The sequence below is a fragment of the Balearica regulorum genome, chromosome 6, assembly GCF_011004875.1.
Source record: "Balearica regulorum gibbericeps isolate bBalReg1 chromosome 6, bBalReg1.pri, whole genome shotgun sequence".
Lineage (NCBI taxonomy): Eukaryota > Metazoa > Chordata > Aves > Gruiformes > Gruidae > Balearica > Balearica regulorum.
The window spans coordinates 42,747,316-42,761,531 of record NC_046189.1 but is presented as its reverse complement, the minus strand read 5'-3'; the positions used below and the strand labels follow the sequence as shown (position 1 = coordinate 42,761,531).

The following is a 14,216-nucleotide window of genomic DNA, read 5'->3' as shown; positions in this document are numbered from 1 at the left end:
TCAGACTAAACCCAACGGCTTCCCTCCCAGATGAACCCCAAATAAAACCGACCTGTTCCCAATAGTCCTCTAGCTAATGAATGTTGCTAAGCCAGCAGAATCTGTGCTGGTGTCGGTAATTTCTCTCAAAAGGATTAAGTGGATGGTAATCCAGCAAGTCTCTGGGAGAGCTGGAGGGCAGTCGGGAGAGCAGCTCGTGAGGTTTTGGTGTACGGGAATGATGTTCTGTCCTTGCTGCTGAACCCAACACCTGCAGTTCAGCCCTGAGCCCCTCTGTCATCGGTTCATCCCCCAGCCCCTGGGCCCGGGGGTGAATTTTGGTCTGACACCTGCACGGAGCCAAAGCCGATCCGTCAGCCCAGGCTGGGCTGGGCTCTGGAGCTCACCGCTAGACATCAAGGGTTTTGCCTGTGATTTTCTGTCTCAAGGTCGAGTTTTACTTTGCCAATAGCAGCAGCTGAAAGGAGAAGAAAAAAAAAAAAAAAAAGTAGATATTATTTCTGTTTGGACAAGCTGGAATTAAAGGCTTGGGTGTCCAAAAGCACCTGGGGACACCATATCCAGAAAGTCTGGTGAAGGTTGTGGTAGTGCCCCAAAGAGAGCAAACAACTCCAGCACTTAGAAAGGGACCTTAAACTCAATCACCTGCTGCAGGTAGGACACCTGGGGCCAGGGGCCAGGCTGGCAGCCGAGGGAAGAGCCGTCTCCATCGCTGCTCACCGCAGGAGCGCGCGGATGTTTCCTGCCGCTCGCTCTGGGCATTGCCGCACGTGGCGGTGGGCGGCCCGTGGTGCAGGAACGTGCCTCTCGCTGCCTGGCCCAGGAGTATTTGGACCCGCGACTGTTGCATTTGTCTCAGAAGACAAAATATTCCAGCCCCGACGGGAGGGTGAAGCTTTGCCCACCGCTGCTACGGACTCTTTCTGCGGGTGAAAATCCGTGCATGCCCCAAGCCAGGGCAGAGCTCTGCCCCCGGGAGAGCACGAGCGGACCGATCTGCGGAGATCGATAAAAATGTGTCAGCCCGGCGGGGTTCTGCTTCGCTTTTCCACAGCCAGCTCCTTAGAAACAAGCCCTGAATTTGCGTCTCCTTTTGGTTCACTGCGGCTGGTTTACAGAGACCGCAGTGGCAGAGGTGGGGCTGGACAGGGTGCCCTGCTCACGGCCCGGCCCTCTGCCTTGTTTTGTAGGGGGAAATTTAAAACACGGTATAAACTCTGCTCCCTAAGACCGTGTCTCTAGTGGAAATTAGTGCGGCTTTATGGTACAAAGAGGTGATTCCTTTTGGTATGGAAAGTTAGTTTGACATACCTTGGGAGAAAAGTGCTTGCTTTTAGTGTGGAAAGGCTGAACAAGCCTGGGCATCCCATAAGCTTCCAAAAGGCCTTAAGAAAGACCAAATAAATGATGCTCTTCCTGCAGTGGCGAGAGAACACTTTGGTTGCTACAAGACGACAACATGACATGTTCACGGTCACGATCAAAAACAGGATGTGGGTGACTGGCGGCTCGGCAGGGCTGCTGCAGCAGGCATCCAGCTCAGCGTGCCCCAGCCTTCCGAGGGGAGGATGGAGCCCGCAGAGCAAAACAAATAGCTCGGAGAGCAAAATGAACAAGAAAACTCCTTGAAACCGGCATTTCTCCTTGCAGAGAGCAATCTGGAACAGTCCCTGCTCGTCCTCCCGGGAGTCCGGGCAGGAGGAGGGTGGGCGATGGGCAACGCTGCGCGATGACAGCGTGGTTCATGGGCCAGGCTCTGAGCCACGCTGCGCAAGGTGCTCTGGACCTTCAGCGGAGGGGATGCTCTCACTGATCGTGGGTGAAGGGTTTGCTTGATTTCCTACCCGCCCAGGGATTACCTTTTCTTCTCTTATCCCCTGGGGATAAAGGGGGCAACTCGAGTTTACTGCAGAAAGAAGTGTGCCTGCTCTGAAGAATACAATTCCTTTTTAAACTTAAAACTTTAATTAGTTTGCTACCAAGCCTGACCGGGTATGGGCTCTTAACCGCTTAACTGGGTCGAGCCCAGTGCCCAGATCTAGGCAACGCCCCCGAACTCAGGACCCTGGATCAGCAGCAGGCACGGCGCAGGCAGGGCACGCAGCCCTGGTTTAGCACCGAACACCCAGAACACTCACTTGAGGCGAGGGGAATATTTGGGTCCTACGTCATTCGGCTTGATTTAGCGCAGTGAGCTGAGGCATCTCCAGCGCAAGAGCTGGCACAGCCGATCTGCTTTAGCAGTGCTGGCTCTGCGCCGAAGGGGCAGGGATGGTGCTGGGGACGCCGGGCTGCACCTGGGCGCCGGCACGGCCCCTCTGCTGAACGCGCTGCTTCCCGCGGCTCCGGCACTGACCACGGGGCATCGCAGCGGCGTTCTCCAAGGGCCCCGAAGTGCCTCTTCTGCTGCTCCCCCAGACTTACTCACCTCGTTCACGCCGGCTCGCAGCTCTCTAACCAGCCTTCTCCTTCTTTATGACCTTTGCAGTCTCCCAGGTTTTCTTGCTGGGCTCTCATGGCCTGTTTTTTTTCCACAAACCCATGAAACAGGTTGTTGCTTCTGCTGGAAACATTTCAGATCCAGTGGAAAATCATTTTGTCTTCAAGGCTGTATTATCCTGCAGATTGAAGGTCCAGCCCTGGAAGCTGCTGAAAGACGTGAGCAGTTCCTGCGTTTCTCTCTCCGATCCGTGTTTCTGCGTGTCCTGGGTTTTAGTTGTGCTCAGAGCAGGTGGCTATCCCTTCAGCGACGACTTTTTTGCATGCTTTTCAGGGACGGCTGCGTGTCTGCCTTCACGTCTGCAGTTCTGCTCTGCTGATTCCTGCTGTCGGACCCAATGTTTCCTTTCTCGAGCAGCTGTTTTACAATTTTCATCTGTAGCAGCTGGTTGCACCCTGCTTTCGTAGCATTGGAAAGAAGATCACGAAAAGCAGCTACCGTGCGTGACTGAGCCTGGCCTGCCTGCCACTGCAAGGCAAAAGGGAAACACACCTTATACGTATATTGTGCCATGCACAGATGCGCAAAAGTAAAGCAAACCCACCGTAGGCACCCATAGCTCAGTCGCAGAAATCACCGTTGCAGCGTGACCAAGCCAGCGAAGCCCAGACAGAGCCGGTCCTGCCGGCACCAGCGCTGAGGCCTTGCAAACTCGGTGCAAAGCTGGTGGCCTGTGGCAGGGGACGGCAATGCCGCGTTGCTACCATGGCAATGCCGGGATGCGCGGCCGAGAATGCCCTGGTGGCACCCGCGGGCGGGTGAGGACAGGAGCTTCTCCAGCACGGATGGAAGTGTTGGGGGGAGCAGAGAGCAGGGCTGTTCTGGCGATGCTCTGCTCGGGGAAGAGCCGCAGCATGAATTGCTGCCAGAAAGTTTGGCTCTTTCAGTACAGGCCTTTTTTTTTTTTTTTTTTTTTTTTTTAAAGAGGCAGAAATCAGACCACCTCAGGTTTGTGCAAATGAAATGTTTTCCTGGGCTTGAGAGGTGGTTTTGCCCAGTTCTGTTTATAAATAGCTGCCTGCGGTGGGAGGAACCCGCAGCTACTTTTTCCTTTTTCCTAGTCCAGCTCTGGACTCTGCCTGCTTCAAAATGCCGCTGGGGATGCTGTGGCATCCCAGCGGCTTCCAGGCTCTCGGGCACCGTGACGACCTGGGGACAGGGACAGGAGGCCTGTTGGCTCCTGGGGATGGTCTGGGCAGAGCAACCTGCGTCTGCACGTGCCTCCAAGCAGCCAGGAGCTGCTCTCCCCTCATCAGCGATCCCTTTGGGCTCCTCATGCAGTGCTGGCCAGGAGAAAGCAGCAGCTGCCTGTTCTTAACACTGTCAAAACTTGAATGACTCCGTGTGTGCCCGTGGTTTGTAACTAGCGTGCCCTTGCTGCATCCCTTTGGATGCATCCCTGTTTTTCAGAGGAAACACGCTGCTCCTCCTGCAGCTGCCGCTGGGAAGACAGCACGCTGAGCAGGAGCATCAGGGCAGCAGCAGCAGCAGCAGCAGCAGCAGCAGCATCCCGACCCCGAGGACGCGCTGGGCTGGCTGTTGCCTGACGTAGCTCTGCCAGGGGGAATCATGTATTTCTGCCTTTCCTTTCATGCCTCCGCAGGGTGGAAAGTTAGAATTTGGAAATTTTCTGTAGAAGAGGAATCTCAAGCAACGTTTTTTCATAAACACGAGGTACTTATCTTGCTGACAAAATGGAAATGCTTGATTGCAGTTTGCGGCATGGTCCACGGGAGTTTTTCTCCAGATGTTCAAGTGAAATGCAACCTCTCCCAGCTGTGCGCAGCTGCGGGAACGTTTGTCTCCAGTGCCACCGTGCCAGTCACCCTGCCCTGGGTTTTGGGTGGCATTGCATCTCCTGTGGTTACCCTGGGTTGTGCGGCTTCTGCTCTAGAGCTGCCCTGGTGACCGTGCATGGTGTGTGTGCATCCCCGGGCAGCCAGGTGCCTGCACGAGCTGCTCCTGGAAATGTGTGATTGGAGCAGAAATTGGGGAGTGGAGAGGTAATGACAGAGAAGCCTACAGAGCAATCGCCCTGCAAACACTCTGCAAACACCGTGCCACGGCAGCCTCTTCCTATTTCTGAAATGAATTGGAATTGCTGCGGCTCTAACAATTTATCTCACCAACTTTCAAATCCCTGTTGTGCCCCAACATCTCTGAAATCCCAGGTGCTATTTCTGAAGTTTTAGCAAAGGATAGCTCGGATGGAAACTTCCTGCTGAAAAGGTCACATGGAAAATTATTTATGATAGATTCATGCAAAGCGTGCTTCGACCACAAAGCGCTCATGTGGGAAAATGTGAATTGTCAAGAACTGGTTGTGTAACCAATAGATGGCACCAGGACGTACCTGAAAGTGTTTTAGTATCATTTTGCAAGTCCGGCAGGCAGGTTCCTGGGGAGATGGGGCAGGACGTGTCCCCGTCCCTGTCCCCGCGGGAGCCAGCGTGGGTCCCAGGTCAGCAGGGCTCCCTCGCCCCGTCAAGCCCGAGGCCGTGCTTTCAGCTTCGAGCTATTTCACATTGGAAGCCTGGCCCACAGTTTGCCCCACGCTCAAGCCCCTGTGCAGGATTCGTGCTGGCTGCGCCAGGCGGGGTGCAGTGCCTGTGCCGGGGTGGCCGTGGCCCCTTGGCCCCGTGCGATGGCCATGTCCCCGTTCTGCCCTCACGCCTGCTGCCGGGCCAGCGATGAGGCAGAGCCGCCGGTGCGGGACATCCCCACGGCTGCGCTGCCCTGCCCGGGGGTCTGCGCAAAGAGAGGCGTGCTGGGCAGCGCGGGCGTCTGGCTGCATGGCGGCCTGTGTGCCCTGCGCTGGCGCTGCCTCTGGTGCCTGCAGCTCTCTCAGGTACGGTAACAGTTACGGCACAGCCCCAGCACCCAGCATGGCGGGGGTGCTCAGGCAAGTCCCAGCCCTGAAACCTCTTCAGCGGTGTTTCTGCACCAAGGGAAGCCCTGGGGACTGGACCTGTCAAACGGGAGATCGCCTGCCGGAGCCCTTTGGGTTATCTGAGGGATACGGAAATAGCTTGATAAGAATAGAAAGGAACCGTCCCCTCTCCAGCCATCAGCCCCGTGCCGGCACCCAGCCTCTCCTCCTGAGGGCACCTACCACTGATGCTGTCAACTCACTTTCAAACCTCATCATCCATTTCTCTTGGATGAATTTTTCCAGCAAAAGATCGATTTTATAAATCAATTACACCAAACTCATTTTCATAGCAATGATGAACAGTTGTTGATTTAAGGATGCAAATTCACAGATGAACAAAACCGGGGGAAAGGTTTTGGGTCCATTTCTAACCAAGGTCTGAACTCGACAAGAGGATTTCCAAATCCTAAAGATGTCCAAAATGCATTGTACGAGTACAAAAAAGGCATTCACAGTAGGAGATTACACTCTTACGTAAACCCGGCTTTGGGCACCAGGGCTGAAACGAGTTCAGCTACGGTCAGACGATGCCGTGGTGCTGCTCGGGCGATCCTCCTGCGTCCCTCCGTAAAACGTTCCCCTCTCGTCCTGCTGGCTTTAGGTCCGGCTGACAATTGATGATGTAAGTGCTAATCTCATCCTTGCCCCTTTTGTGTTCCTTTAAAGAGTTTCTGCTGCTGGGGCCAGGAGCTGCTGCTGCAAAGGGGGTTGGGGTTGTGCTGCGGGTGCGGAAGGGAAGTGCCGGGGGGGCTCTGGCCAGGGCGTCAGCAGGCAGCACATCCCATCGCCTGGCCGGCTTGGCCTCGGGATCCTGCCGCCTCGCTTCACGTCTTGTCACAAAACGGTACTTCGGCTTGTGCTTTTGGTTTTCACCTTCTGGTTCTGCTCCTGAGGGCCGAGCCCTTGAGACGCGTTTCACTTAGCGGGTAATTGCAGATGCTCGGCGTCTGGCGGGACACGGCCCTGCCTGAAAACGCACGTGGCTGGGCCAAGGCTGTGCGGCGGAGGAGCGTGGTGTCGTGCCGTGTGCGGGGCATGTGCCCTTCCACCCGGCGGGTTGTTCCCTGACAAGCACTCATTGTCCGGCCAGCGGCACGGCGAGGTTTATCGGCACACAGACCCGATGGGGAATGTTAAGCGGGTTAGGTGGCCGCAGCGCTGGGGAAGGTGGTCACCCTCTGGGGATTAGGGGTCAGAACAATCGCCGTCCCTGTGACCAGGCGGAGGCACAAAGAGCCATTGTGCGGGAGTACAAAATCTCTGTTTATTACCACGGGGCTGACATGCTGAAAGACCCGCTCTCCATGCCAGCACAAAAGCTTCCTTGCTTCAGATTGTTTGTTTATGTAAATTAAAATGGTGCATTTAATTATGCAACGGGACGAGCCTCAGCAACAAGTGAGGTGCTGATTGGATCGCCCCGTGGCCAGAGCCCGCTGGCAAACCCTCGGCACATCTGACGGTGTGACCGCGGACCCTGCTCTGCTGCAGCGCCCACGGGAGAGGAGACGCACGTTGACCATCTCAGCAGGGGAACAAAATCCCGGGGAAAAGGGGTGAGGTGTAGCACTCCCCACCCCGGGGTGCAGGAGCGGGGCCCCCGGAGGTGCACGGCCCCGGTCGGCGGGCACGGCACGGCCCTAAGCATGACAGAAGAATTCCCGGCGGCGTCCGGCATGCCCGAGTGCAACGGGAGCGTACCGCCGGAGAAGGGCCCGCTCCAGGTCATCGGTGTCATCGATGAAATAGCAAAATCTGTCGGGACGGTTCCTTACGCTAATGCAGAAATGAGCCCCGATGCTCCGCTTGCAGAAGAAAATCAGGAGGAAAGTAGAAATTCGTTGGCAGAGGACATAGTACGTGGGGATTTTGATGGAGAGAAGCAATGCGAAGGTAAAGTACAAGGCTGCCTTTCTTTACGTGTTTGGAAAGAAAAGCTCTATTTTTTGTATAGCTTTATGATTAACGGGAGCTACTATGCGCGTTGTTAGTCAAGATTCCTAACCCATGGTAGTTATAACAGTGACTCAGAGTTAAATCACAGTGTAGGGGCAAATTTTAACTAGCACTTACAGAGGATGCAATGAAAAGCATGTGACTAAAGAAACAAGCAATTTTTTAATCTGCTCTGAAAATCTCTCTGCTGCCAATCTGCAACTGTTAAACCCTAATCATCATCACTAACTGCTCCATCAGTCCGTTTCTTGTGCTTTGTGTTTCCTAAAGAGAAACGAGAGGAAAACGATGGGATGCTACAGCAGGGGCCAGGTGATACCCAGGGCACGGGGACCGCCGGCCAGGAGTCAGAGGAAGGTAACGGAAAGTGCTGTGTGACGTCAGGTTTTCCCGGAGCATGGCAATGAGTAGCCTTCAAAGGCAACAGCATATGGGTGGTTATTACTTTTTTCAAATTCGGTCAGACCCTTATACTGTGGAGAGCAGTGACTCATTTCTCACCAGCAGTGTTGTCGCACCTTATTAAACACAGCTGGTATCCCTCCTCCTGAGGTTTGGCAAGTCCCCATGAGCATAGGGCATCGAAGCACCGTGGGGTCTTCGACCAGGAGGTCTCCAACAGCCTCATGAGGCCAGGAGATGCTTTATCTTCTGCTCCACGCAGGGCAGCTCGGAGGATACCCTCTGTAAGTCAAAAATGTGCAGCCTCAAACCCCAAACTCTTTTCCTGCCTGATTCACCAAGTGTCTAACATCCCCTGGCGCCCAAGTATCTAGCAGAAAATCGTCTGCTCTCCTAAACATCTGCTCCTTGGTCTCTCTACTTGTTCCGAGGTGAAAATGGTAAAAACCAGGTGGAGCCACGGCTGGGCCTCACACCCGCCTCCTGCAACGCGCGGGGCTGCAGCGGGCGCTTGCTGCCCGGCCCCGGCAGGACGTTAACGTCTATTGAGTGTATCCACATAGGTGAACATATTTAATTACACTGTGCAAAATGCAGCCCCTCCTCCAACAAGGAGGCTGTGCTGGACCCCTCCTGTCATTTACACATCCACCCGGCCGCAGTAAGTTGGCATTTTTTGTATGTCAGCTGCCACATAAATACAAACCCCCTCCTCGGAGAAGAGTGGATTAACAACCCAGAGTAGCTGTCGCAGTCCTGGCAAAGTTAGCGTGGTTGAACGTAGCTCTAAGAGATGTATGGGCCGTGCCCTGTAAACAGAAACTTTGCCTTCATTAAGAAAAGGAAAAAATATATGAACATTTGTCACGGGTGAAATAGTATTTCATAGCGACCGCATAGGTTGTGGGGAGGTGAATCATGATGGAAGCTTTCCCACTTGGAGCTGACATCCGTATTCCAGCTGTGCTGCTTTATGAGTGCACGATAAAACCCATTAAACGATCCTGCCCAGTCCCCCTCCCCCACACCCCCTCTCCCACAAGCACTTTATCTCTAAATTGCAGGCAGCTTTTTAGTACCTAACCAATTTACTCTAATTAATACTCAGGACCCCACAGGCAAAAGGGTGAATAGACCATTCTTGTGACACTAAAGCATCATTTAAGGCAGAAACGTGCCAAACAGGCCAAACGGGAGATCGCCATCTCGGCCTGGTGGGCCACCCCCGGAGGAGGGACGGTCCGGGGGGAGCAGGGACGGTCCCCAGGGGGGGCAGTGCCGGGTCCCGGGGGGGAGCAGTGCCAGGTCCCGCTGTATCACCGGGGCGGCTGGGTGCTGCAGAACCCTTCCCCTTCCCCTTCCCTTCCCCTTCCCTTCCCCCTTCCCTTCCCGTCTCCCGTCTTTCTTTCTCTTCCCCTTTTCCCCTTTCCCCCCTTTTTCCCTCTCCCTTTCTCTCCCTCTCGCTCTCCCCCCGGCAGGGCCCAGGGGTGCGGGGAGGCAGTGTCCCTGGGCCGGGGGCGCAGGGGGGTGCCGGGGGGTGCCGTGCCGCTCCTCCCTCCCCCGGGCTCGCCCGCACGGCCTCCCCTTTGACCGCGGGGCGGGGGGCGCAGAGGGCCGGGCATTAAAACCTGCAGGGCGGGTGGCCTGCGCAGCGCTGTGAGCGTTGCCGGGCCCTCCCGAAGCAGGCCCAGGCAGCCGAGGCCGCGGGCCTTCAGCCTGCAGACGTGGGGACCCCTCGCTGGGCAGCCCCGGGGCGACGGGAGCTGTGGGGGAGCGACGCTACATGAGGAGCGTGTACGACAGGGGCGGGAAGGGGGTGCTGAGCCCGGCCTCAGCCCCGCTCCCTCTGTGTTGTCGCAGGGCCGGGCAGCGAGGGGACGACGGCCAGCCCCGGCGCGGAGGCAGTGGAGACCCTTGAAGCCAGCGCCGATGGGAGAGGGAATGCAGCTGAGGAGGAGGAGGAGGAGGAGGAGGAGGAGGAGGACACTGAAGAGGATGAAGTTCAGGTGATCGAAATCAAGAAGGAGAACAGCGAGGCGTCCTGTCTAAAGCAGCAAGACAGCGGCAAGGAGGCATCTCCCCCGGCCCGCCCCGGCTCCAACTCCCAGGCGGAGAAACCAGGGGAGCAGCTCAGCCTGGGGAAAAAAAATGATATCTCCAGACACAGCTATTCCAGATACAACACAATCTCCTACCGGAGGATTAGAAAAGGAAACACCAAACAGCGAATCGATGAATTTGAATCCATGATGCACTTATAAACTGAGGTGAATTGCTTAATGAGCCGAGCGTTCACTCTGGTCTTTTCTTTTTTGTTTCCCCCAAGACATGTCTCCTCACACAACATGAGGTCACTGCTTTTTTCCTTTTTGTATATGATTTCATAATTCACTGTGAAAATTTAACATCTTTGCTTTGACAGCAGGCAGAGACATCCATAGTGCAGGAAAATAAATAATCAGTTTGCTAAATATAATACCATTTGATTTAAAGTTTATCCTCTTATTTTCTATCCAACTTTTCTAACCATATTCGAACAATAGGATGTCTTGAACTGGCTGGGGCTTCTCTAGCTGCCGACGCACACGTGATCCATGCCATCAGCCGTGCTGGTAATGAGTTGGCAGTGCAGCAGCTCCAGTAGCACTGGCCAGGGCAGCGTGAATAATAAAAAAGATGACTGTTTGCAACCACAGCGCGCTCTGTTTTGCCGTCCATCCATGCTGGGCATCTCACGGAGCACCGACAGCCGCCGCCTGCCAGCCACCGTCCCTTTCCACCGTGCTGGTGGGATGGAGGGATATTTGCATTCGTGGGTAGATGCTGATGTGCAGGAACTAAAAAAGATGGGAAGGCATCAAGGCCCCTGTTCCCCCGCCACCCCTAGCACCCCCATAGCTGGATTCCTTATTCCACTGTAGTCAGCACCAGACAGGGCTGGTACCATCCGCTGGCCCCTGCCCGTTGGGGTGAGAGGTGTCAGCATGGACGTCTTCAGACATGCCGTTGCCTGCTGCCGCAGTCTGCACCGTGGGCACCGCTGGGCGCATGCAGCGCTGCCTTCCAGCCCGCCTGCTCCAGACGGTAGTGTGCAACCACGGGTGCAACCAGCCCAAATCACTGCCTGCAACAAAGCAGCTCCTCTTCCCCACCGTCTTCCCCGCATGGCCGCGGGCAGTGCCGTTGGTGGTGGCCAGCCACAGAGTCCGGCCCCGGCAGCCCGGGGGCCTTTGGGGACGTGGTACCGGTGACTGGTGCCGTCCACAGCAGCACAGCCGGGGTCTGCCCAGGGCAGCGGCTTACATGGTGCGTGAGGTGCACAGCACGTCCCTGTGTGCGCTTCGGTGCTCACCTGGGAAAAATGGCCGCTACCAGAAACCTGCATTTTCCAAATGCCGACAGTTTAGACTCTCTTACGTGTCTTCTCAATTTTCATGCTAAGTTTAGATGCAATATTTTAAAGATTTATTTTTTTGTCAAAGCCAGGCAAGTTTTATGCATAAGTTGTTTTTGTGTCACCTGAACACAAACTTTCTCCATTCTTAAAAACCTTTGTGTAACTACAGTATTATTGGTGCAGTCTTTTTTACAGACAGATTTGTCTTGAGTTGGGACTAGGCTTTGCAAATGTCATCTGGGAAAGCGGAGAGCAGCTGACAAAGGGAGAGGAGGAAAGAACCAAGCTAGACCCCGACTTCAGCTGCAGTGGCCTCCTTCAGCCGTAAGCGCTTTTTTAACGATTAGTTTTACATCTCCAGCAGCACTGAGTATCGTTTTGACTTTTTTTGTTCTGCATAAAGGCAATTATTTATTGGCAAAGTGAAAATAATAAATGGCAATTCTGTATTGTACAAACCAGACACAGCCCTCATTGTGCTATTCACACTTGTTTATTCGCTCTTTGGTTTGTGGAAGTTCAGAGGTTTGCTTGTGTGAACTTATACTGCGGGTTTGTTTGCCGGCTGACAGCTGCCCCCCATCGCTCCCCTCGCAGCGGTTCCTGTAAGAGCAGCACATTTCTCAAAGCCGTGACCATTGCCTGGGCTTTCGGTGACTCGCCAAGGCTGCGGGCGGCAGAGCGCGGTGCCGGGCTGACCAGTATCTGCACGCCTGCCGAGGTGGGGCTGGCGGCCGCTGCCTCCCCGCCACGCTGTCCGGCCCCATCTGCGCTTCAGAACGTCAACAACAGATTTGCTTTGCTGCAATTAAAAAATGCAGGGGGGAGGAAAACAACAAAACCCCAAAGCGAAATAAAAATCATGGCTAAAGAGAGTATGTCCGCGTGTCGCTGAGAAGCTGGAGTTTTTAAGGCGTTCTGAGGTTCTGCTCGTCCCTGGTTTCTGCTGGGGTCCACAGGACACAGGGGTGCTCGTGCCCCTGGAAAAGCTGCTGAGACTGGCCAGGCAGGATGCGAACACCCGGCTCTGCTGCGGGCTCCACACTGGGGCTGCGCAAGGGAACGTCCAGGGCAGCGCAGACATCCGATGGGATGGAACGCCGGAGTTCCGGCCGGGCCCCCTGCTTGCTTTAGTAAAAGGCAGATTTTTTTTTCTCCTTTTATCATATGTCTGCCTGCAAGTTTTAACAGTTGGCTTATACCCTAGGTGACAGTTAAAACACAGTTCCCAGGGGTTCTGGGTAAGTGCTGGGATGAGATGTTTGGTGTACTGCCTGTGGGCTTGGGCTCCAGCTCAGCGTGGATTCTCGCTGAGACTTTCAAGAAACTTGGACTAATTTTTTAACTTCCTTGGAAAGCAGTGTTTGACCAGCTGCGAACTGCAACTCCCTCTCTTGCTTTCCTTGGTAGCTGACAGATAAAACTGAAAGTCCTGGGACGCTCTAGGAGCCTGAGGGCCTTTCCCACAAACACACCGCCTCTGCCTAACCCTCCGGGTGGGTGGGTGCCATACGGAGATCAGGGGGTGCACAGGGGCGTGCGAGGGGAAAGGGCGCCCGCAGACCTGAAAATCTGCCCCTTGGAGCAGAGGCGTTTTCAGGCAGAAAAGCCAGTGGGGGTGCTGACGAGGACACGCAGCTCCCGAACGTGGTTAAACTGCAGACCCAGCCTTAGCCTGCAAATAATTGCTCTTCGTTTTCGGAGCCAGATGAGGGCTGCTGGCAGGTAAGTAAGGCGCGGACCTTTCGGAGGTTGTGACGCCTTTGCACCCTCTCCGGACACTGCCGCCTGGTGCTGGCTCACCTTCGGGGGCTGTTTCTAGCAGCACTGAATGCTGAACTCGAATGGGAATTAAACCACTTCGGCGGAAACTTGCCAGTTGCCACAACATCTGCAGCAGCTGCGGGGCACAGCAGCCAGCTCCGGCTATTGCCATTGCCTGCACTACTAGCACCCTACATGAGACTCCAAAGCATAGCCATAAATCAGGGGAAATTGGTGCTGTAAAGGTTCTTCCCGGGGTGATGTTTCACGGTTCAGCCTGGCAGTTAACTCGGCAGATGAGCCCCTAGGAAGGGTCCGAGTTGGTCATGAACAGCATTAACACACAGAGTGCAGAGGAAGAAGCTTCAACTATTATAATTTATTCCCTTTTTTTAAGCTTTTTTTTTTTTTTTAAACAAACCAAATGGGGCCTCCAGCCACGGCCACTTTGATTCAGGGTACTCACTGATGGAAGCACAGCACGGCGCACCATGCCCCTCCCGCCGCAGCTCGGGAGGTATTTGTTCTCGTTCGGAAAGCTGTGCCTGTTTCCCATTGCCAATCTGGGGTGCCCCCCCCTTCCTTAACACTCACAAACCCTGTGCAGCCCCAAAACCTCCTAGTGCCCCGAGGTGCGATGCACGCCCAGGCGCCGTGCATGGAGAGGGCCAAAGGAGCAGGCAGCTCACCGGGCAGGAGCGAGATGCCTACTGCCACGTCTGCCGGAAGAAACCGCTCTCGCGTCTGGCAGACTCGGCCGAGTGGTGCAGTCTGGACGCTTCGCAATACCGTCACAGCAGCAAGACCGTGACAGCAGGGCCGCAGTCCCGGCCAGCAGCCCCCCAGGCACGCTCCAGTCTTTCAGCAAAAGATCCCAAGATGGAAAGGAGCGTTTACAGCAGCGGGAATCGGAGTGCAAGTGACAAGCCTGGCAAGGGGCCGTGACCGTGACATAGGACCATTTGGTGCCTACTGGGTGACAAGTGATTGAATGTCAGCAAACAGAATCTGATGAAATTCATGCTCCTGATAAAAGATGACTGCACAAACAACATCTGTGTCATTTTTCTGATAGTGACTGCAGGCTAGCTGCACTAAAGGAGGGAGAGAAAATCAGGAAGACAGTTGGAATAGGAGCCAGACGGGAAAATCTGTTGGGCCAGTCAATATTTTGGCAGATTGGGCCGGTCAGATGCTGTCAGCATTGATCCGCCACGTGAGAGTTAACGTTATGCTGTTGAAAAATCGGAGAGGAGGAGGTGTTC

General features: G+C 54.9%; 1 protein-coding gene across 1 annotated transcript; it reads left to right on the top strand.

The window, feature by feature from the left end:
- The first annotated feature begins 6,778 nt into the window (after nucleotides 1-6,778).
- Nucleotides 6,779-10,785, top strand: ERMN (ermin). Its single transcript, XM_075757401.1, has 3 exons — nucleotides 6,779-7,325; nucleotides 7,659-7,745; nucleotides 9,651-10,785. Exons 1-3 carry the CDS (start codon nucleotides 7,079-7,081, stop codon nucleotides 10,049-10,051), a joined length of 735 nt encoding a protein of 244 aa, XP_075613516.1. The 5' UTR covers nucleotides 6,779-7,078; the 3' UTR covers nucleotides 10,052-10,785.
- The last annotated feature ends 3,431 nt before the right edge of the window (nucleotides 10,786-14,216 follow it).

Bases quoted from the DNA above. Each gene is read 5' to 3' on its own strand.
- ERMN (XM_075757401.1), top strand. From the start codon at position 7,079: ATGACAGAAGAATTCCCGGCGGCGTCCGGCATGCCCGAGTGCAACGGG. The intron at 7,326-7,658 runs GTAAAGTACAAG...TGTTTCCTAAAG, and splicing joins TGGAGAGAAGCAATGCGAAG to AGAAACGAGAGGAAAACGAT. The intron at 7,746-9,650 runs GTAACGGAAAGT...GTGTTGTCGCAG, and splicing joins CGGCCAGGAGTCAGAGGAAG to GGCCGGGCAGCGAGGGGACG.